The sequence below is a fragment of the Lethenteron reissneri genome, chromosome 12 (assembly GCF_015708825.2).
Source record: "Lethenteron reissneri isolate LAM-NWPU_2019-01 chromosome 12, ASM1570882v1, whole genome shotgun sequence".
In the NCBI taxonomy this organism is placed as follows: domain Eukaryota; kingdom Metazoa; phylum Chordata; class Hyperoartia; order Petromyzontiformes; family Petromyzontidae; genus Lethenteron; species Lethenteron reissneri.
In genome coordinates this window covers 6,804,723-6,826,960 of record NC_083790.1, presented here as the reverse complement: position 1 = coordinate 6,826,960, position 22,238 = coordinate 6,804,723, and the positions used below count along the sequence as shown (strand labels likewise).

At 41.8% G+C, this 22,238-nt stretch overlaps 2 protein-coding genes across 2 annotated transcripts in view; one reads left to right on the top strand and one right to left on the bottom strand.

The window, feature by feature from the left end:
* Positions 1–255: 255 nt before the first annotated feature.
* HDDC2 (HD domain containing 2) lies at positions 256–10,941 on the bottom strand. Its single transcript, XM_061550604.1, has 6 exons — positions 10,652–10,941; positions 7,352–7,473; positions 6,791–6,893; positions 6,379–6,447; positions 6,040–6,178; positions 256–5,510 (listed from the first exon to the last, which is right to left on the bottom strand). The coding sequence occupies exons 1-6, from the start codon at positions 10,715–10,717 to the stop codon at positions 5,302–5,304; spliced, it is 708 nt and encodes a 235-aa protein (XP_061406588.1). The 5' UTR covers positions 10,718–10,941; the 3' UTR covers positions 256–5,301.
* A 6,227-nt stretch (positions 10,942–17,168) lies between these two features.
* The window catches only part of LOC133341831 (chloride intracellular channel protein 5-like), a 39,433-nt gene continuing 34,363 nt past the window's right edge, over positions 17,169–22,238 (top strand). Inside the window, 1 exon segment of the mRNA XM_061550603.1 lies at positions 17,169–17,445. Coding sequence (XP_061406587.1) covers positions 17,395–17,445 — 51 coding nt within the window. The 5' untranslated portion in view covers positions 17,169–17,394.

Sequence of the window (22,238 nt, the reverse complement as noted above, 5' to 3'; positions counted from 1 at the left end):
CCAGACATCGAACTCAGGCGGCCAGGTTCAAAGTGTATTGGGGGCAACCATTGTACCACGCTGCTCCACTTACAAAATGCAACTGCTTTGCGTTGTCCTTCGCCTGCACCTCCGATTATCAAGGTTGACTACGTACGGTGCGAAAGAAGTCCAAGATACAACTTGCAGCGGACAGTCAGTGCTTCGTAAAAAGATGTCAATGGACGAGGTACACGTGTGCAATATTAACGAAACGAAACAATTATACTACACCACGACAATACAACCATGCATGTTTATTCGCAAGCTTTTACAACATGAGAAACCCAACCACATATATTCGCACAACCACTGTTACAAAATCTTAAAAGTTATTTGTCTTTTTAAGATGCATCATTGAGCGACGTGTGCGTGCAACACACACTTCAGCAAAGTCTTTACTTAAGAGGAGAACATGCTTGTGCGGTTAAGCAGTTGTACCTTTTCTAAAGAAATCAATACAAAGGCACCTTGTTAATAATCATAAGGGGATCCAAGTGATACAATTATACCACAAAATAGCCTTTTCCCGGTCTGCACAAGATCGATGCAATACCCAACATCACTAACGTTTTAGCCAAAGCAATGCATGCTCTTTTGCACTACCCAGTGGTTATTCGGCTGATTACCATATAATCCATTAACCAACGCTGTTTATTCAAGGGCACACACCCGGGGCAAACCTTCCAAGAGTGAATCACATGCAAATTGCATGCAAATCAGCAGAGAATTGTAAGCAAAAGGAGTTAATTATTTAAATGTTGAAAATCAAATACAGGACATTTTTTAAAACCTATATTTTCACTTAGAAGTAACTTCGGCAGTTCATGCAGTCCCAATTGTCAACTATAATCAGAACAAGGTTTTACATTTGCTTATTCTCTATTGTACGAACTGTGCATTGAACTTCTTTCGCACCGTACGAAGCCAACCATGCTAATCGGAGGTGTTGATTACCTGGCTTGGCTGACAGTAGCAGCAAGAGGTCAAGTCAGGCCTGAATGCTAATACCTGCTCTTTCCCTGCCAAGTTAAAATGTTGGAAAAACTAAAAATATATCGCCATTCACAGATGAGTTGATTTTCTACGTTGCCACTGCATGAACTAAAGCTAAACATGTTCTCACACTGTGACTAATCACATCACTGTGAACGAACTGCGCATCCCAACTACTGCAAACGTGTTTAAAATGTGCAAACGCCACGACTGCTTAAAACGAGCGCTTTAACTTCACTAAATTGAAGCCCACACACAATTCGATGTTTTAAACCTTATGCACATCGCCTCTAAGTACAACTTATAGTAGCTCAATGCCACACACTTCTCCAACACTTTGTACAGAGTTAGTTGCGAGATTATCAAGTTACAGCCGGAGATGTTTACAAGTCAGTCGCGTAACCAATACTGACCCATAACAGATCACCCCTATCAAAGCTGCACTATTCGTGTGCGGGACTTGAGTGGTCGTTTGTCAAACGGAGCCCCACATTGACATACAAGGGATGAGGGAATTAACGTTAAACTGCTGTCCCCTGGCAGGGCCCATGAGCAGCAAAGGAAACACAAGGCAGACCCCCAACTTATACAATGAGGCCGATTCACAAGCAGCTTTTGCCAACACCTGGGAAATGTTTGGCGTTAAAAGATCACGCGGGGTGAGAGTTTGTGGTACATTTTCATGCATGAAACGCCGTCCCAAATTCACCTCATCCCCTCCTCCTCGGTCTTAATCAGACCTCTCGTTACGAAAATACCCCAATTAATTATAAGGTCGAACAGGTGAATAGGAATTTACTGTAAAGCATGCCCAGGTTTATCGTGTAGTATATCAAATAGGCTCCAAAAAGACGTGGTGTTTATGCCGACCCAATAACTCCACGAAGCCAACGTACGGAGAGGTACAGGTGCCCATTCATTGTTTTGCTGCAACAAGAAATAATGAAGAAACTCGCACCCCCTTCAGCAGCGGCAACACACCGATGCTTCCAATTCAATTTTTACACAACAAAAACAGTTCTTCCACATTAAACACAAATTAAAAAGATGAAAAGATTTTGGGATTATTTTTTTTACTAAACTTTTAAACAGAAAATACAAACGCATGCATGGCAGCAATGTAAGTTATACACTGCGCAGAAATGTTAAACTACACCGTTAACTTACTCTGCCATATCATACGTTTCATGAACACAATGTGCACTGTTTAATTAACAATTTGATACCTAACGTTTTACTTCTAATATTTTTTATATGCAAGGTTTATTTAAGAATGTGTAATTATATCACCGAGTATGGTCGTGTAAGTAGTGGTTTTAATGCAAAGAGTAAGAACATGTAATTTTAGCAACAAGGAATGTAGACCTTCATACTTTTAATAGTTTGTGGATTAATGTCCAAACACCACAATTTACTTATTGCTCCGTTGTTTGGTCACGATTGGCGTACGAATGGATGTATTTGCCTAATATAATACGGAGCTATTAAAAACATTGTTGAATACACTTTCCCATTAACTTTACATAAGCGCGCCACACAATTTCCAAAATAAAATTTTCTTAACAATGCTCAATCTTACACGATTAGTTTTCAGCACATTACTTAAAAATACTTGTTTTTTTACAATAAATATATGAAGGTAACGTCTTAGAAATACAGTATTTTAAGAACTGTGTACGCAATGATAACTGTACTACAAATATTAGTGGGTGGATTATACGTGAACACAATTAATTCAGATTATACGCGAATCTGAAAGAAACAAGACGATGAAAAGGTTTTGTTTCTGATAGCGCCCAATACGCTCGTCTGCGAGTAGGGGGTGACAATTTCTGTGTGTAATCCGAATTGAATAATTTGTGGATTAATTTCGAATTTGGCAAGCTTTGACTGCCACTGCACATGATTGTCCAAGTCCTGCGAATGGCCTCATGGTATCATTAACGTCCACTGTGTGAACCAGATGGCGCATTTTTGCGGTTCGTACACCCACAGTATTAATCAGGGCAGCATCTGGATTCGAATTGTGAACCTCTGCAGCAAGTGGCGAACGCTGTTCCGCTATCCCACGTGATCACCCCCCCCCCCCCATATAGGTGAAAATGTTGCAGGTCGGGCTGTGGTTTTGTACTCTGGCTACCTGCCAATTATCTAAATATGTTATTTTAAAAGTAGATTACCTACTTCAGTTAAGTATATTTGTTTTTCAATAGCAGTGGGCACAGGCTGCCAGGAAGAACCTATTAACTATGAATCTTGCAGCGAATCGTGCAGGGTTACTTGAATGGCAACACCGGTAAAACAAACAAACTAAAACCCGCTGAAAGCAACAACAGACAGAAAATGAATAATCAATACTGTTGCTAAAAGTAACAATGTTTCTTGATGCTCTTTAGTTCCTTCGGTAAAGTCACGTAGGTATAAAATAAAATACAAAACAAAATAAAAATGAATCAAATCACGACGTTTCGGAAGCAACACAAGCTTCCGTCATCAGGTGGGACAGCCACGGCAAGAAACAAATTGCTGTAGTGGGCAAAAGAGCTGCTTGTGACAAGAGATTATAATCTCTTGATGGAAGCTTGTGTTGCTTCTGAAACGTCGTGATTTGATTTTTTTTATTTATTTCATTTTATACCTACGTGACTTTACCAAAAGAACTAAAACATATGGATCATTGCAGTCACTAAAACTTAAGATCTAGAATGTTTCTTCATTTTAAAAAAATGTATTGTGTAATCTCAATAAAATTCTTACCACATTCAAACGTATATGTAAATAGCCGGTGTACAACATATATTAGCTCCGCAATTCAATTTATTTACCATTAACTTGTTGTGACAGCATAACTTGTGTATGACACAAAGTGACTTTTGGCATTCTAGATACATATATACAAGCACTGTGTACGATCTACTGCAAAAGGAGTACACTATTCAGGATTGAGAGCTGACGTGTTGCACTTTGCCAAAGCGATTACAGCAGCACTTAAAGCCAAGGCTCTTTTTTATTTTTTTAAACACTTAGCATTTGCTGGCCACACGTTTTTGTTAAGTTTGCTCGATAAAAGCCTACGGTGAATACAGACCGGACACGAAGCACTAAGTCTCCATTCAGCCAAGAGAAAAAAAAGAATACATCTTGTGTTTTACTACCACGCAAACCAAGTCAAGTGTGGCAAATAGAGTGCAATGAAAGTCACAGTACATCAGTGCAATAAACATTAACTCCATCGACCACACATCACAGTGTAAGGGGATTTTAGAACACAAAACACCTGGCATTAAGTGGCACCGCTTAGTTGCCAATTAAAGCTGTGTATATATGTCTACAAAATGAAACCAAAGTTTCTAAGGTGTGAAGTACAATTCCAATGTTGCTTCATTCTGAATAAAACTGTGAAAATGTTCAACGAATAAAACTTAAAATACCTCCCACATAGCGTTGACATGAATTCTCTTTGGTTTTTTCGGTAAAGTCACGTAGGCAAATAAATTTAATCACGACGTTTATTTTCCTCTTTTACCTACGTGACTTTACCGAAAAAAACAAAGAGTATGGACCCTTGCAGTCACGAAAACTTCAAATCTAGAATAGACATGCATTGTTCACTATTGCAGTGAAAATGGAATGGAGCAGCAGTTTTTTTCTTCAAGGCATTCACAACAACTGCACAACCCCAAGTGTGCAGAGGGGGGGGGGTCGTGAAAAAAACAATAAGATATAGAAGCACTTTTGCATTGTTTAGCTAGCCTCAATAACACAGCAACTGTATACCCACTAGTTATCATAGGATAAAATAAATTAAAATAATGTTCAGTACCACATTTTAGCCTTTTTTGTAAAATAATACATTTTGTGCACCGAAAGAAGTTTAAATGTCTAACTTTAATGAGGATCGTGTATTCTTCAAATTATTTCCTTCAGAAGCCACCTTTAATCCAGCTTTCAATGTCTATTGATCACAAACGTGTAGAACGCCTAACAACATACATATCGACTGAGGTAAATCGCAGACGAGGAATGCTGGAATGGAATGGCATCCGAGCGATCGAGATGTGAGGATCGTTGACCCGAGGCATGTGAACACCGTCCAAAACACATTTCACGAGCCAATCCCGCTGTGATGTCACACGCTCTAAAGATCAGCTACGAATTGGTTTACAATATCACCGGGGCTGGCTCGCGAATGTGGCATTGACGCAAGCTGCTGCGAATCGGCGAGTTGAAGCGAGCTTGGCGGTGTTGCGCATGCTTCTTAAACGACCGGTGAAAAGAGCCACACGCTCAGTTGCGCGTGGACCGGAACGGAGGGCTAGGCTGGTCGGTCTGTCCCTCGGGTTCTGTCCGCAATCCGAGGCCCGCCCTGGAACACTGCGGTTGGGCGGCCGTCGCTCCTGCCGCCGATTGTCCCTCCGCGCCGCGCTGCTCCCCTGTGCTTCTCAAGGCTCTCAAGGCATCATCCCACTCAACCATCTCCGGGTGCTGAAACTTCCCTGCGGGCGTGGAGATTCGCGCAGACACTCGAATGCAGTGAATTGAAAATATTTTTTTTTATTCGAGATGTTATTCTAGACTTTTACAGCACACTAGCCAAGTCGATTAATGTATATAATGCTTCCAGTGTAGTATGTTTGTAATGTTTAAACATGTAATCATAAACAAATCAACAACTGGTATGCAATCGAAACGTCGTACTCTGTTATTTAATTTATTTTCTTTCTACGTGACTTTACCGAAACAACCAAAGAGTAATTCCTGCAGTCACGAAAGCTTCAAATCAAGTTTGGTATGTCTCTTACCTTTAAAGAAATGGTGAAAACTATAAAACACATTGATATACAAGTATACCAAAACCTGTTATCTGTGGTATAATAAATATCCATATATGTTGGAATTAAGTACAGTTCTCATATGCCAGAATATACTTTTTTTTCAAATTATAAAAATCACCTTTGCAAGATCACCTTTGTAACAGAGTTGTTGCTCAATTGCACTTGCGTGTTTGTGCCACGTATACATTACCTTCTGTGGAGTTGTAAAAATCCTGGAGCTCTCCCGGACGATGGTGAGTCTGCTCATACTCGTACGCCTGGAAGATCATCTCAAATCGATCCAGGTCCTTCACGAGCTTGGCCTCCGCAGACCTCTGGTATTCGTACTCCTTTGAGTAAAACAAAAAAATGCAGAAGTAAAAGGATGTGATTTGACAGCGATTCACTCGCAAACCCAAGTGCAGATTTAAACCTTGCTTTTAAGATTCCCCAGAGCAAGTAGCTTCGCTGTGGAGTGAGTATTGTGTGGACATGTTACCTCGTGTATGAAAGCAATTCAATCATCGCCAAAGGTATCTATGGTACATACCTCCCACAAGCTATAAAGTTCCTTTCCAATTTCTTCATCTACCAAGGTTGAAATGTGTTTCATGGCATCCTACAAATGGTAAAAAAAAAAATTACATTGCAGTTTCAAGGTGCAGTGTCATTTCAAATGTTAACTCTTTTCAACATCTGTGCAGTACCTTCAAATGTACGAGTCTGTTTAAATACTTAACAAAGTGTACACTGAGGAATTATTTTAAACTGACACAAATAAAAACATATCTAAATGCCATCAGACTAGAACCCAAGGGTCAAATGATTGCTATAAAATTTGAAAATATTGGAAAAATTAAGGGCCAGACACCAAAACCTTCAATGTTACTTTGTGAGCATTAGTTATGTGTACTCTGTTCCAGTTCATCAAACAATCATAGTGTAACAAAATAAGCAGATACCTCTTCTCTGCGATGCTTTTCCTCCTTGCTGACGTTATCAGCTGGTGCAATGTCCCCCACAATCGACTCTGCCATGTCATGCACCAGAGCCAGCTTCATGCATCTACACAATAACTGTCATTATCACACGGGCCATCCCCACATTTCCTGGGATTCATTTCTACTAAGAAATGAAAAACCATCCCAGCTTTAAAGGAATGTTTACATTTCTCTGCAGCTGTTCTGGACGGATAAAAGACATTTAACAATGTTTTTACTGGAAGATGCATTTTGTCGTGAAATGCTGTGAATGGAAAGGGCTGGTGCCAGGTTTTACATAATAGTTGACAAGAAAATATTAAATAACTTCTACATGAATGGAATAAAATGTGTCTCAATGTCAGTACTTCGTTTTTGCTAAACGCTGCTATAAGGCTTTACGTAAACAACGCGATTCTACGTAAAAGTTCACTGTCCAAAGTTGTTTGTTTTTCACATGTGCAAAACTATGAGGAAAGTGCACTTATCTACATGCCAATAACTGTTAAACGACAAGTTCACAATCCAATGCAACACACTTACTTGTCTTTGTTAAGACACTCATCCCGAATGAGGAAAGCCAAAATGGCCATCCTGTACATGTGGTCAGCCACACTTTCTGGGTCTGGCACCCTTCTGTAGATCCATCCAGTCCGTTTGACGTTCTGAAATAGAGGTCAAGATATCAGCTTTAGTCAAGCTCAAACAATATGCGAGATGTCCGCATCGGAGTTATGGTTTGCCCTGCGTGCAAGAGTCCCGTCATAGTGTAGATGTAAACATGCTGAATTTAAAGTGCAGAGTTCCGAGCTACAATTCCCGCCAAAAGTTGCTTGAAACATTAGCCAAGTTTCTTTAATCCGCTGTATCAGCACGTGCCCATGCAGACACGTGATATAATTGCACTCAGGTCAGTGGCTTTTAACTTCTAGTGCAGTAAAATGTCGGGACGCCCACTTGACTGCCACCAAGACAGGGGAGACATCTTTAAAATAAGGTGGAGGGAGTGAAAACGGCGTGGAGGGCACATACATATTTTACACCACTCCATTCACTCTGGTGTACTGTAGTTTCCAAGTAATATTCAAACTCTGAATAATTTCTATCATGCGGATACATGTTATATAAATAACAAACCCAAATGGAATAAAGATCAAGTCGCAAATTGAGGCGAGGGAATGCTTAAGGGTAGAGACAACCCATGCACTGCAGAAACCGGTTAAAGTATTTGTGCATGATAACAGTCCCAGGAGAACGCTGCGTGGCACAATTCTATGCCATCTCCAGATGCCAGAGGCCATTATAAAAAATGCAAAGAAGATGTCAACACAGATACATCAAACGCTTTCAGCTAAAACTACAGTAGGACATCAGCTATCAAGGTTAATTTTAATGGCATGTAATAACTTATATTCTTGGTTTTTTTTGGGAAAGTCACGTAAATAGAAAACAAAATAAAAAATATTAAAATAAAAATCATAATAGAAGACCACTTGTGTTGCGATCGAAACGTCTTGGATTTTTTGCCTTTATTTTAAATTAATGTTTATTTATTTTTTATTTAGTTTACTATTTAGATATACTTTTTGTAGGTTTTTTGCTTTTATTATTTTCAAACATTTTTTTCTATTTACGTGACTTTACCGAAAGAATCAAGAATATGAATTCCTGCAGTCACAAAAGTAATAAGTGAAAATGTAATAACTTGGAAAACAGATATTGAATCGTGTTCAATGGTATTCTAGCAAATGTTCAATTCAGCCAAAATGCTTCCAAATTTCAAATTCAAGGCTTTGTATGCATACAAAACATCATTACACGAAACAAATGCCATTTATTTTGCCCATACATAACTGAAAAGTAAAATCACTCCTCCCCCTAGAATAATTAACCAACAATGATTTACAAGAGGTATCAACCAAATACTCTAAAACGCATGTTCCTAAAAAACTGGAGGACCCAGAGAAGAATCCACATGACCACAGGGAGAACATGCAAACTCCAAAAATACAGGCGTCAGGGTTGGGATCGAACCCACGACCTCCTGTATACCAGGTGAGGCAATTAACATCGCCACCGTAGTGCCCCGAAATTATAAATGATTGATGCGGGCCATTGGAGAGGAGCTGGGGGGGTAGCCACGTCAGTGACATAATGATCGTTAGTAAAAGTGGGCCTAGGCAGGCGATGCTGCGAGAAGGGATGATGAAGGGTGGTCAAGACTAACAATTGAGCAGCAGCTTAAGGAGGGAAAATGCCCCGGAATATATCTATCTACTGCAGAGACGGAGCCATGATATCATCTCTTGTGCAGGACCAAGATGGATGTTGCATCGCAAGACCATGAAATATGTCAACAGCTTGTGGAGGGTTCTTCCCGCAGTAGAGAGATCTGAGCTGATGATTGTGACTAAAATATACCTCAGGTGGTGTCATTTGAAAGTTCTTGCTTTGGCCCACATGTTGCATTCCCAATTATAAGCAGGAAATGTGACTTGGCAATTAAAAGCAGGAAACTTGCTTTGTCCATTTTATCCAAATTTCTCTCAGTCATCGGTCTATTGGATTTTTAGACAACTAATATCTGGCAGCATTTGGCTAACAAAGCAATCCCTGGACCGGTTTTGACTTCCTGGGTCTCATCAGTAAAGTCGAGCTTGTTAATATGCTGCTGGGTTACCAGATGTTATTGGCATGTTGAAAGCAAAAAGTTATTTTATGTACAAACTCATTAACCGTTGCTGTGGAGCGTTAAGGATATGTGTAAGCCGCACAGGAACACCTGCCACGAGGGGGGCTCCGTCTAATGGTTGAAATGAGAGATGACAAGGCACTTTGAGATGCGGAGGAAATCAAACGCACTATAAATGCAAAATATTGATTACTTAAAAGTTGTGGATGATTCTACCCACGCATCTCATCATTACTGCACTGTGTTCAACCACCCCACTGCAGGTCACAATATTCTGCTTCTGCACTCTCACTTCTAGATTCTTACATTTATTCACATTATTTATTTTGCCAAAAACTCCTAAATGAGACCTTGCTCAATTCGTAATCACTCGCATCCATCTTAACTGTTGACAGTGCCGTGTGTTGCTGGCCGTTCGACGTTTCGGGCCTCTGAGCTTGTGCCCAGCAACTGTTTAATGGTTCACAGCAACTCGTTACCTGTCATGCCATTAAACTAACGCAAAGGAAACGGGAAGATGCAATTATAAATAATGTATAATTAATTATAATTGGAGCCAATCGCATGCAGGATTGAAGGTCACGATTCTTGTATTTCGATTCACGAATCGATTCCCGTTATCTCAATGCGGTTTTGGTGGAGCCTTTTAACCGGCAGAGGCGCTGCGGTTAAACCCCGCGAACCTGCAAATATTACACAAACTCATCGCGTTTCAATGAACCACCTACAGCACCCTGCATGTGAACGGGGCCTGTACGCCCCGACTGGGATTCAACTCGATTCCTCTACCACCGATAATCGGTAACAGGAATCAAAGTACAAATCGTTACTTGCTTGCTTACCACAGCACAGTTACAAATGCAAAGAGCAATTAACACAACCGCAATGTTTTTTTTACCGCCACGCCCGTCAAACACACTGCCTTCAAATACAATGATCGGCGACGTTTCGGGCAACAGCCCTTGTTCGTTTCAAATGTGGAATTAAACTGAAACGCAGCTAGCCGGCGGTGACTAGGCCCGACTGTAGGGCCGTGGTTGCTTGGGGGGGTTAACGTTGGGGCGACGTCGGTACAGAAGCAGCAGACAACGTCCATCGTGAGGGGGTGGTGAGGAATGGCGCCGCCTCAACAACGCGAGACACACACGAACCTTCAGCTGCCCGACAACTTTGATGAACTCGAAGAGTTTCTGCATCCGCGTGGCTCCTGACGCCATCTCGAGCTGCGGCTGCGGCTGCTGCTGTTGTTGCGACACGAGAGACACGCTCGCGCCCCCGGCCGGCAGTACCAACGAGGCTGGTGCCACGCACGGACGCGAGGTTTTGTTTGTTTCTCACCCCGCCGAGTTTCGAGCGCAATGAATGGAGGGCGGTGGGATCTGCGTTAGCCGAGGCGGCCTGTCTCCTTACAGTAGTGACGTCATGTCGGTGAGCGACATGACGTCACTTCCGCGGAGATTTTACGTAACGTCCGCCGCGCCCCCCCCCACCCCCTCGCGCGCCCCCCCCCCACCCCCTCGCGCGCCCCCCCCCCCACCCCCTGGCGCGCCCCCCCCCCACCCCCTCGCGCGCCCCCCCCCCACCCCCTGGCGCGCCCCCCCCCACCCCCTCGCGCGCCCCCCCCCACCCCCTCGCGCGCCCCCCCCCCCACCCCCTCGCGCGCCCCCCCCCCACCCCCTCGCGCGCCCCCCCCCACCCCCTGGCGCGCCCCCCCCACCCCCTCGCGCGCCCCCCCCACCCCCTCGCGCGCCCCCCCCACCCCCTCGCGCGCCCCACCCCACGTGACGTCACCCCACAGATAACGGATACAGCGCTACGATGACGTCACGGCCGCGTGATCGAATGTGAAGAAAAACCCTGCCAGGTGACGTCATAGCGAGTTACAAATATATATTTTAAAATATTCATTTGACGATATAGAAGGCGTCTCATATTAATTGACCCTTCACTTTGAAGCTAATCGATGAATTGTCACTATTCAATTGTAAAATTTGTTTTATATACAAATATCTCTCAATTTAACACCGCCTCGTTACGTTGTCGACTCGTGAGGGCGATGACATCATAGCGACTATCAACAGCCAGATGATGTCATAACGACTGCAGCCTATTGTGGCAACGTCAAGCGACTGAATTGGGTGAATGACGCAGGCAGAACGAGTCATTCGCTTGCAACGATGACGTCATGTAAACAGCCGTCGATGTGCTCGCGCTGATGACGTCACACAAAATATACTACCTGTGCATGAGCTGCCAGTCAGTCAGTGGAGGCCCACTAGAACTGGCACCACACGTGCGTTTATACTCAGAACATTGTTGCTAACAGATGAATCCTCAGCTGGTGTTTCATATATATGCCTTTAGATTGCATGAAATGTGAAGCAAGCAGCACTGGACATTTCCCTGCATTTGCAAGTGGCACCAACAGATGGTGCCACTGGCCAAGTTGGGCCCGTGTTTAGAATACAGCTGCATGGTGTCAAGAGATTTTAATGTCCTTTACATTTCAAAACATTCATCAAATAACTAGTTCTTAGCTATATCCCCGCAATGCAGGACTCCAATAATAATCATACACAAGCAAAACTCAGTCTAGTGTTAACACTTCTAAATAATTAAAAAAGTGTTTTTAGTCTTATCAGCTGAGCTTTTTACTTTCCAGACAAATGTTATCGAGCATATTTTTTTTAAAGCAAGCAAACTCTGGAACGGTTTCAACCCTCTGGGTCTCATTAGCAGAGCCAGGCTTATTTAACAATACCCCTTATCTATAAATGCCTCGGCGAGTCTTGAGGCTTCTTAAGGAAGGGTTCTGCATTGGGAATTCCTACCTATCAACCCATGACATCAGTGCTTATCTTATTACAGACCAATTGAGACCTTATTGGTCACGCCGTGCCCTTATACATCTCAACGTTCATCCTACAAAGTCCCATCACAAGGGAGAAACATAAACAAATAGACAACAATTGGTTGCCCGCATTGCAATGGCTGTATGCCATATGGACCTGAAAACTCTATTTCCCTGTACAAGAATACGAGGTAAACCGTATGGGTTGACAGGTTTGGAAATTTGGCCAATTCCATTACAGTATTGAGGATGTGCCAAGAGTTGGGGACATCACGAAACATTTATGAAGCTCTCAAAGCAGCTGGGCCAAAACTCGAGGTGGTCAACAAGTGGCAGTTGCAGCAAGTGGGTTCATGAACTCGTTGTGTGGAACGTAGGGCCCCTCGTATGCTCGGGATTATATCTCTGTATGCCTCTACAGTTTCCTCCCACGCGAAGCCAAACACTCATAGAGGAAATTAGCCAAACATTCCAATGCAGAACCCTCCCAAAAATACTTGAGGCTCATTAAGGCTTTCTTGAGTAAACTAAAACAGTGCAGTGCAGTGCAATATTTTATATATAATATATATTTTTATATATATTATCAATAATCGAGAGCAATACCACACTGCATGTTATTTAAAAAAGGCTAACATTCGCAATTTTATGGGATAGTAGTAACTTACACTATAATAAATCAAATAACAAGCACATAAAGACGTTCATTCATAAAACAGAGCTGAATATCAGAAGTAATGTTGGTACCATACCTCATTAAGAATGCGTGTTGTGTCTTTCATACGAACAGTATTCTCGCAGTAATTGTTTTGAACAAGTACTGGTTTTACAAATCAGGTATTCATTCCTCTAAGTGCTGTTTATTCAAACACACATTTGAAAAATCAATAGGATGAATACAAATGATATGTTCTATCTCTTGTTCAATAAATCAATTTAGGGCACAGTGAATACGTTGTCTTGCTTAAGCACAATTGTATGCTTGCTCTTCCATATAGCATGAAGTTACATATTCTAAAACAGGGATCCCCAATCCCCGGGCCGCTGACCGCTACCGGTCCGTGACCTGTTAGGAACCGGGCCGCACAGCAGCAGGAGAGAGCGGTGAGTCCGCACGTGGCCCGCCCATTGTTTTATTGACCACTTCTCTTCCCCGCACTACGCACTCGTCTCAGTCACAGTTTTGGTAAGCCCACAAGCTGCTAACCCCTAGCCAAAATGAGTAAAAAACAAACGTCGCTGGAGAGCTTATTTGAAAAGAGGGAAAGACCCAATGATGAACCCCCCCCCCCCCCCGGTCCGTGAAAAAATTGTTTTCCACGAAACCGGTCCCTGGTGCCAAAAAGGTTGGGACACCGCTGTTCTAAAAGCATCCAACCTGCTTGCGTCCACCTCTTTATTTAATAGTTTAGAATTTTGATCGTCGCCAGGCGTAAAAAAAATACTTGGATGGGTTTTCCCAGTTGTGTCTCTAACAGATATATTCAACTGCTTAGAAAAAAACATGCTCATATTTTGAAATCTTGTTCATTAAATGAGTCTATCACTCATCCGTGTACATTACCTGCTATGACTCGTGAATCATAAACAAGGACGATGACAAAGAACATTTAACTAAAGCTGAAAAGTGTGCAAAGAAGCATGGAGAGGTGCACACTCGGAAGTGGACCACACGAATGCGAGAACATACGCAAGTTAGAGACAAGATATTGACTACATCATGGGACCTCCTTTGCCAGTACCAAAATATACTAATAGGGTTTTTCCCCTTTTTTTGGCAACCAAACTGACACCTTTTGCAAGGGATCAGGCTTACATTAACCACAATACTTGCAGTCAAATGCAAACAAAAAAAAACAATACTCTGATAAGACTGTGCGCCTTTTGGCGTCATCTGGTCGAACACCATATGAGACTAAGCTCTAAAGAAAGCTGTCTCTGGTGTGGACCAATCAGTTTCAAAGACAATGCACAAATTATCAGAGTATTGTTTTTTTGCATGTGACTGCAAGTATTGTGGTTAATGTAAGCATGATCGCTTGCAAAAGGTGTCAGTTTTGTTGCCAAAAAAGGGGAAACCCCTATTAGTATTAAGATATTGACTGTTAGTCGGTATAGACTAAATGAGGAAACGTGCTTGAGAGAAAGTCCACTGCAGAGACGATTGATAACATCAGCTTGTGTGTAGGTCCGAGATGGATTGTTGTCCCACCTAAAGCTCGATAGATGGCGATGATATGGGGAGGCTTTCATCAAGCAGTGGACAGATCATGGCTGATGATGATGATGATCAATATATTTTAAGTAACAAAAACCTGCACATGACACATTCCGTTCACAGCACACAAGGTTACTTACTCATGGTGCTAAAAGTGAGCCAATTCCGTAGGAAAAAATGGTTAGCCAGACAATCATAATAAATGTTGTACATTCCAAGGCTGACCTCCCCATGACAAAACCTTCTGAACACATTTAGATTAAATTATCTGAGCTATGTCTCCTACTTTTCAAGGTTAATGTGGCAATCGTGAATGGGCAGAGGATACATATCTGTACCTGTCAACCCTGTAGCATTACCTTATTTAAGGAGGGAGTATACATAGTCGTTCTAAGCAAACTTGAAATAAATTTCGAGTTAAGAATGGATAAAGGGAGCAGAGGAGCCTCCAGATTCAAAAAGGGGTAATTCAGTACGGCAACCCATGGCAACAAATGTAGTTTGTGACGACAATGTTAGCCCTGTTTAAATATTTACACACCAGTCTATTGTTTTAAGGGACGGTATAATGAACCATAAATAGGTGCACTGCGTAATATGGTGATGATTCACGACACTGCGATATGACAAGGCTCGCGAACATTCAAAGACGACAGCGATATATGCTGGAGTTAAATACCTTACTGATACAATATAGTGCAATTCTGGTGGGTGTGGTCCTAACAACACCTTGACAACAGCATCATAATAGTTGCCCTCGGGATCTTATGAGTGGGAATTCTCCAGTGATGTAAAGTGATGCGTAACAGGTATTTTACGTGCATGTTTAATCTATGCGTAGTCAACACAATAGTATTATGCAGGAGTTAACTCCACTTATCCACGGTGATGTGGGACAGAAATATCGCACATCGGATTATCCGCAGGGTTATCTAAAAAAAAATGTATTCTTACGAATTTGCCAATGGACTCCTCTTCTCCGAGAAAAATGTGCGGTTAATGGAAAGCTGGTCCACAAACCTCGGTGGGATATACCAAACACAACTATGACGAAACACCCAATGAAGCAAATAGTAAAGTCAGGAATTAGCAGGAGTGTGTAGTTGTTTTCCAATAAGATAAGTAGGCAGGTGGATTATTGGAAGGTTTAAAACTGTAATGGTCATCAAAAAATACATTACATCCAAGGTGAGAAGATGTGACCTTTTTTTGAGTAACAAAATCTGCTATTTTTGAGAAAATCCCAAAACTCATTTGGTCTGCGGTAAAAACTCGTAACACTCGAGCACGTTACCTGTTGAGTATGTTTGTGGCAATTTGTAGTGTCCGTATTTAATTAAAGCAACGTGAGCAGTGGCATACACGTGTGCAAACAGCTGATAACTGCGTTGCCCCTGCCTTCCATTCTTTACCTTCAGTATTGTGGCATTGTCCAGTGTTTGCTTGTGTATGGATAGCGCACCGTGCTATTTGCTACGATATCTGAATCTGTCTTGAGACTCTACTCAAGGTCAACGCAGCCTGAAATGAAGCACCTGCTGCTGTATCAACATAAACACTGACGACCCCTGGGGTACGACGCTGGCTGATTTTATTGATTTACAGCCAATTGCCAATCCGATGCTGGATTAAGGTCACGGCTTCACCACATTGGCCAGTGTGGCTTAGGAAAGGGGGAGAGAGGGCTGGTGGTAGAGACACTCGGGCGAGTTCAGATCTCAATCACCACTGAGAGTTCCATGGACTTGTGTCGAATTCAAAATTGCTGGGTTCACAACACAGTGTTAGAATGACTGTGCCACTGCTGAACCTGCGGTACTGACTGCTCTGGCCATACAGGGCACGTGCTTGATAACAATACGGTAAATTTTGATTTAAAGCGTTCGTGACTGCAGGGATTCATATTCTTGGTTCTTTCGGTAAAGTCACGTAGAAGGGAAATAATAAAATAATATTAATATAAAACAATACAAATTCTCACGACGTTTCACACCTGATGATGATTGCTTGTGTTGCAGTCGAAACGTCGTGAGAATTTGTATTGTTTCATATTAATATTATTTTATTATTTCCCTTCTACGTGACTTTACCGAAAGAACCAAGAATAACAATACGGTAGCCTGCTGGTTTAGACATTATACTGCTGCTACCTTTGTTTGGCTTTTACACTTTGGGTTTCACACTTGCACAGAGGTGTTCGCCTACGACGCAGCCTTTGGTGTGCTATTGCCATAACAGAGCCATCACCAATCAACGTCATACGCGAAGCGTGACATTCTATATTTCCCCTCCGCCCATATTCAATGCGACGGGATCCCCGGAGCCACAGTCAAAATGCTCAGAATTATCTTAGAAAACATTAACCTTGGCGCACGCCAGCTGCGTTTCGTTGCACCAAGCCACAAAGTCCTTGCTCGCTAGCATGCAGGTAACAAAGGGCCAACTTTACTCACTCGCGTCTGGGAGTGGAGTGACGCACGCGCAGCGGGCGTGGAAAGGGGGCAGCTCTGCTGATGTTGGGAGGTGGAGCTCGCTCTGCTCCTAATTCGGGTCGCCAATAAAAAGCCTCAAGCTGCGGTCTCTTGCTCGCATCCGCCCTTCCGATCTCCCCTCTGCGCTTCACTCACTTCGCTCGTACTGTTGCTGTCATCCTTTTTGGCATTTGCAGTCTGGAGAGAAAATAAAGGGCGGCTCGTCATCTCTCGACATTGGCCCGGTGTTAGGCGAGATTTTTTTGTTGCTGTTCTTATTTTACTTATTGGTAGGCTTTTAGTTATTTTTTTTTTTGCTCACATTTGTCCGACCACTTTTGGAGTTGTCTCAAAATGTCCAACGGGGTTGATGCCAACGAGCCGTCCATCGAGCTGTTTGTGAAGGTAAGGTCGACTTGTGAACGTGCATTTTTCTTACCGAGTGACGACAACGTTTTGAAAATATCGCTAGCACCTGTGAATGTAAACAGACTCATGTCCATTTGCTTCATGTGTACGAAGGTGCTTTCAATACGAGTATACGAGAGTGACTGGTCAATTCCGTTTAGAACCTTATTCTGACACTATTGGAACACCTCTATAAGGTGGTATGATAAAAAAAAAGTTTATTTGACCAAAACTCTTAATTAACCCCAAAAAAGTGTGTGTTATGTATGAATAAATAATACTTGTGCTATGTCTGAAAATACTGTTTTGTTATTTATTATTAACATGAATGTAATATTTTATGATGTGTTGGCCTATGATATGTTGGTTGCTGTCAATATGCAACAAGCAAATAATTCCTGCTTTGCAATACTTTTGTTAATACTCGTTAGGCAGGTAAAATGTAAATATAGACATTACTTCATCTGTTTGGCCATGAACATATTTTTTATTTACTTATGATAAAATGCACATACAGCATTTTAATCATCTTAACCACCACATCTTAACAGGGCATCATCAAATGTGTGTATTAAAACGCTTTCGGGTGTCTGCAATTCCGATATATAAAATACCCTAACGTGAAACAGAGTTTCATTATTCGGAATTTAAGTGACAGTGAATAGACGTATACTGTATATATGGATAAAGTTCATTATTTAGAGACGATAATGACAAACAAAAAATGCATGGCCAGCAAAGACAATTTCAGTGGACGCGGCTCACATTCCTCAGCTGGACGTGAACATTGGGCTGGGTCAAAATGTTTCGTTCAGGTGTGGCACGAGCAATAAATAAGTAAATAAATGTGGCCTTAACTCGTGTGCACGACAATGCCCTGGGTGCGAGACACACCTGTAACGATTACGCCACTCTAAATAGCATTAGGGATGTTTGGTGCCTTGACAAGCCAAGTGCGTGCGTAAATTGATAATTGAAGGAAATCGTTCGTGTCTCGAGACACCCACGTGAATGTTTGAGTGAGGAAACGTCTTAATAAAGTAGCCGCGCATTACAGAAGTGCTGTACACAATTGTTGCCATAATCATCAGCGCATTTTTTTGTTCAATTGATTGAAACGTGTTATAGTATTAGGTGTCCCAATTTGTGCGCGCGTGTGTTTTATTTGGTATATCGTAAGAAACGGGTGGATATTTCGCAGTGAAATACCGTAATCGTGTAAAGGATGTTCAGACAGCAAGCTGCAGCAATGAATAAACTTCATCAGAAGTAAATAAAGCTGTAAGAGGGGCCTATTGTGCCTCGAGAAAGAAGTCAAGTGGCTTGGACATGCATAACACATGAGGTCATGCCTGCTGACAAGTGTAGCGACTTTTTTTTAAACTTGGTGGTAATTCAGTACCACATTTACTTTGCAGGCTTGTTTTACAATGTGAGGGTTCCTGTGTGAGTTGTTTTTTTCTGCGCACCATCTATATATATAGGGTGCTTAGAACATTTTTTTTAACACTTATTAGCGGATTATCGTTTTTAATGGGAACATGATAACAAATGTAATGTTTCGATTTAAAGCTTTCGTGACTGCAGGGATTCATCTTCTTGGTTCTTTCGGTAAAGTCACGTAGAATGGAAATAATAAAATAAAAAAAATAAACATAATAAAATTATTCTCACGACGTTTCGGCAGGTCTGTCAGACCTGTTCTTCACCTGAGGACGGCTGCTTGCGTTGTGGCCGAAACGTCGTGAGATTTGTATTTTATTATGTTTTATTGTTATTATTTTATTATTTTCCTTCTACGTGACTTTATCGAAAGAACCAAGAAAATGTAATGTTAATAGCCTTTAAAAGTCAAAGAGTCTCCACTTGTTCACCATCATTGTCAACACACGCCTCGAATCTTCTCCAGGTGGTCTCCAGAGCCTGGAGGAACATTTCTTGTGGTGTGGTTGTAAATTCTCATAAGCGTTAACACATTTTCGAAGCACCCTGTATATGCTGGCCACAGTTTGTGCAGTGTAATTTAACAACAGTACTGTAGGCTACGATACCGTTCTGAAATAAGCACTATGAAATCGATATTATCCTCGCTACTTTAATTACCGTATCATATGAATGCAGTGTAAGAGGCAGAATGCTGCAATGGTGTTAATGATAGTTAGCGCCACTGGACTTCGGGAGGATGTTGCCATTTCAATCTTCTGGTGTTGGCAGTTAAAATGAATCGGCAAAGGGTGATGATGATTCTTCACTGCAACCAACGCCTCCGTCACATCACGGTCGACTGGCAGGTCGCCTGTGGTGGAGTCAAGTGTGGGTACCCTCCACCTCTTTCAAGATCTTCTTGGTTCTTTCGGTAAAGTCACGTAGAAGGGAAATAATAAAATAATAAAAATTCAACATAATAAAATACAATTCTCACGACGTTTCGGCCACAACGCAAGCAGCCGTCCTCAGATGTCTGGCCATCGTGGAACAGAATAGTGTTGAGATATTCACTTGTAAAAAATATAAATATGTCTATACTGTATATATCTATAAATTCAAGTGCAAATGAAAACAAGACACTCGTTGAGAATGTCACCATAAATACACGCGCGCTGTGTGGCAAAGGGCTGTTTATAAATGAGGTGTATGCGATGCAAATATTTTCTTCCAATGGTTACACCACTAATGCCTACCCACTCAAACATTTCCAGAGCCTTCTAAAACAAAGAGCACTCACTGTGTGAAGTGGATGAGACAGAACTTGGTTCGGTGCAACAGACAGACAGCGAGAAAGTCGTGTTGTAACCTGCTCAGATTCCAGTAAATAGTACCTCAATACATTTTGTTCTGTAAGAATTAAAGGAGAGGTTATAGGTTGCAATGTGTTTGTTATCACAAAAACAACATTGTGGACAAAAGCTACGCGTTTGCCAATGTTTTGCCAATGTTACATTTCAGTAATTACATCATTGAAATGGCGCTTTAATTTATGTTTGTAATCAGGACAGCGAGGTCACATATTCCAATGCATACATACAATGTAATCCTTATCAATATTTGTGTACAGTCCTTGTAAATACTATGCCAAACTGAGTCTCATCACTGTCTTTTATGGGAGGATTCTGCGTCGGAAAGACTGGGTAATTTCAAAAGGAGTGTTTTGCACATTTTCTTACGAATTTATTTAAACTTGCATTCAACCATTTACATCCCACGTTCAAAAAACCACGTAACAATCATGGGAAGTATGTCAGTACTTTGAGTACAAGGTGTAAACTTTGAATAATTATTGCACGGCCGATGACATAGCCCTGCTACACTTTGGTATAAACACCAAAGTTTTTTTAAAATGTGTAAACTTCCCTTTAAGAGCCTGCAAACTTCATATAGCTGCGTGGTGTTACAGAAGTGGAACAACGCTGAGTCGTAAAATGTGGTCAAGGTTCAAACGTGGCGTTGGTGTGGGTTACATAAAGGTTATTAAAGTGACACACCATCATCAAAAGAAAGGACATCGCCGCTAAAACTGATATTCGGATGTGAACGGTGTGTTCACTTCCTATTCAAAGGCAAATACTGGGGTCTTTTGACCCACATATAGTAAAACAAACAGTTTATAAATATACAAATGTTGTGCCCTTAGGACCCCAGGCACCAGATCATAATACACAAAGAAGAGGCATCACAATAAACATCACGTATTTCGCAGTAATCGCCATCAGCATGATTGCACAGAGGCTCAAACACCCCGCAAATATCGCATATTTCTTTCTATACTCTCCCTAAGGCCATCCTTTCCCTACCCTGGACATAAAAGACTGCAGCAGCTGCAGAATGAGGATTTATTGATAATTTCACAGGAACCGTTTACTGTAGTTTTCTACCAAGATAAACGTTGACCACTGGGCATGGCCATTAACCTTGAAAACTCAGCAGGGAGCCAGTGGCTGGGACTGCTGCACACAGGGTGGTCCAGCTGTCTTGTAACCCCCAATTAATTGATCTTCCAACAATTTGTTTTCCTTTGCATGTTAATTTCTGTCGTAAATAAACCGTTAGCAACATTAAGTTTTAGAGAATTAAACGCGGGTCACAAGACATCTGTCGAGGACCAGGCTTAACTTCTACTTAAAATAATCATTATGGTGATATGAGATGTTGCTCAAATTGCTCACCAATAGAAGGCCAACTGAAAAATAAGTGTGCACTAAAGTGCCCGTGTACACAAAGAGTGGTTCACAATCACTTTGGAAATATAATAATACTGCAGAACTCCTCTTGTTCACGGTGATGTGGGATACAATCATCGCGGGTGTACTGCACTTACCTGCGAGGAGAAAAAAACACAATGGTGGCTAATCGTGGATAATGGGAAGAAAAGGGCTACAGATAATGGGTTTTGTGGACCCTGCAGCTTCCACAGATAATTTGGAGTCGTTGGGGTCACAGATAACACCTCCGATTCACACGGTTGGCTACGTACGGTGCGAAAGAAGTTCACCAACTATATGAACAACATGACACTTGGCATATTCTTGGGTCTTTCGGTAAAGTCACGTAAAAATGTTCAAAGAAAATAATACAAAAAATAATAGAAAACTACGACCGCTTGCATTGCGATCGAAACGTCGTAGTTTTCTGCTATTTTTGATTATTTTCTTTCAACCTATCTACGTGACTTTACCAAAAGACCCAAGAATATGAATTGCTGCAGTCACGAAAGCTTTAAGTCAAGATTCATGACACTTGGCAGTTGACACCAAATTAATGGCGTGGTATCTGTACCGCCTGCGAAATATGTT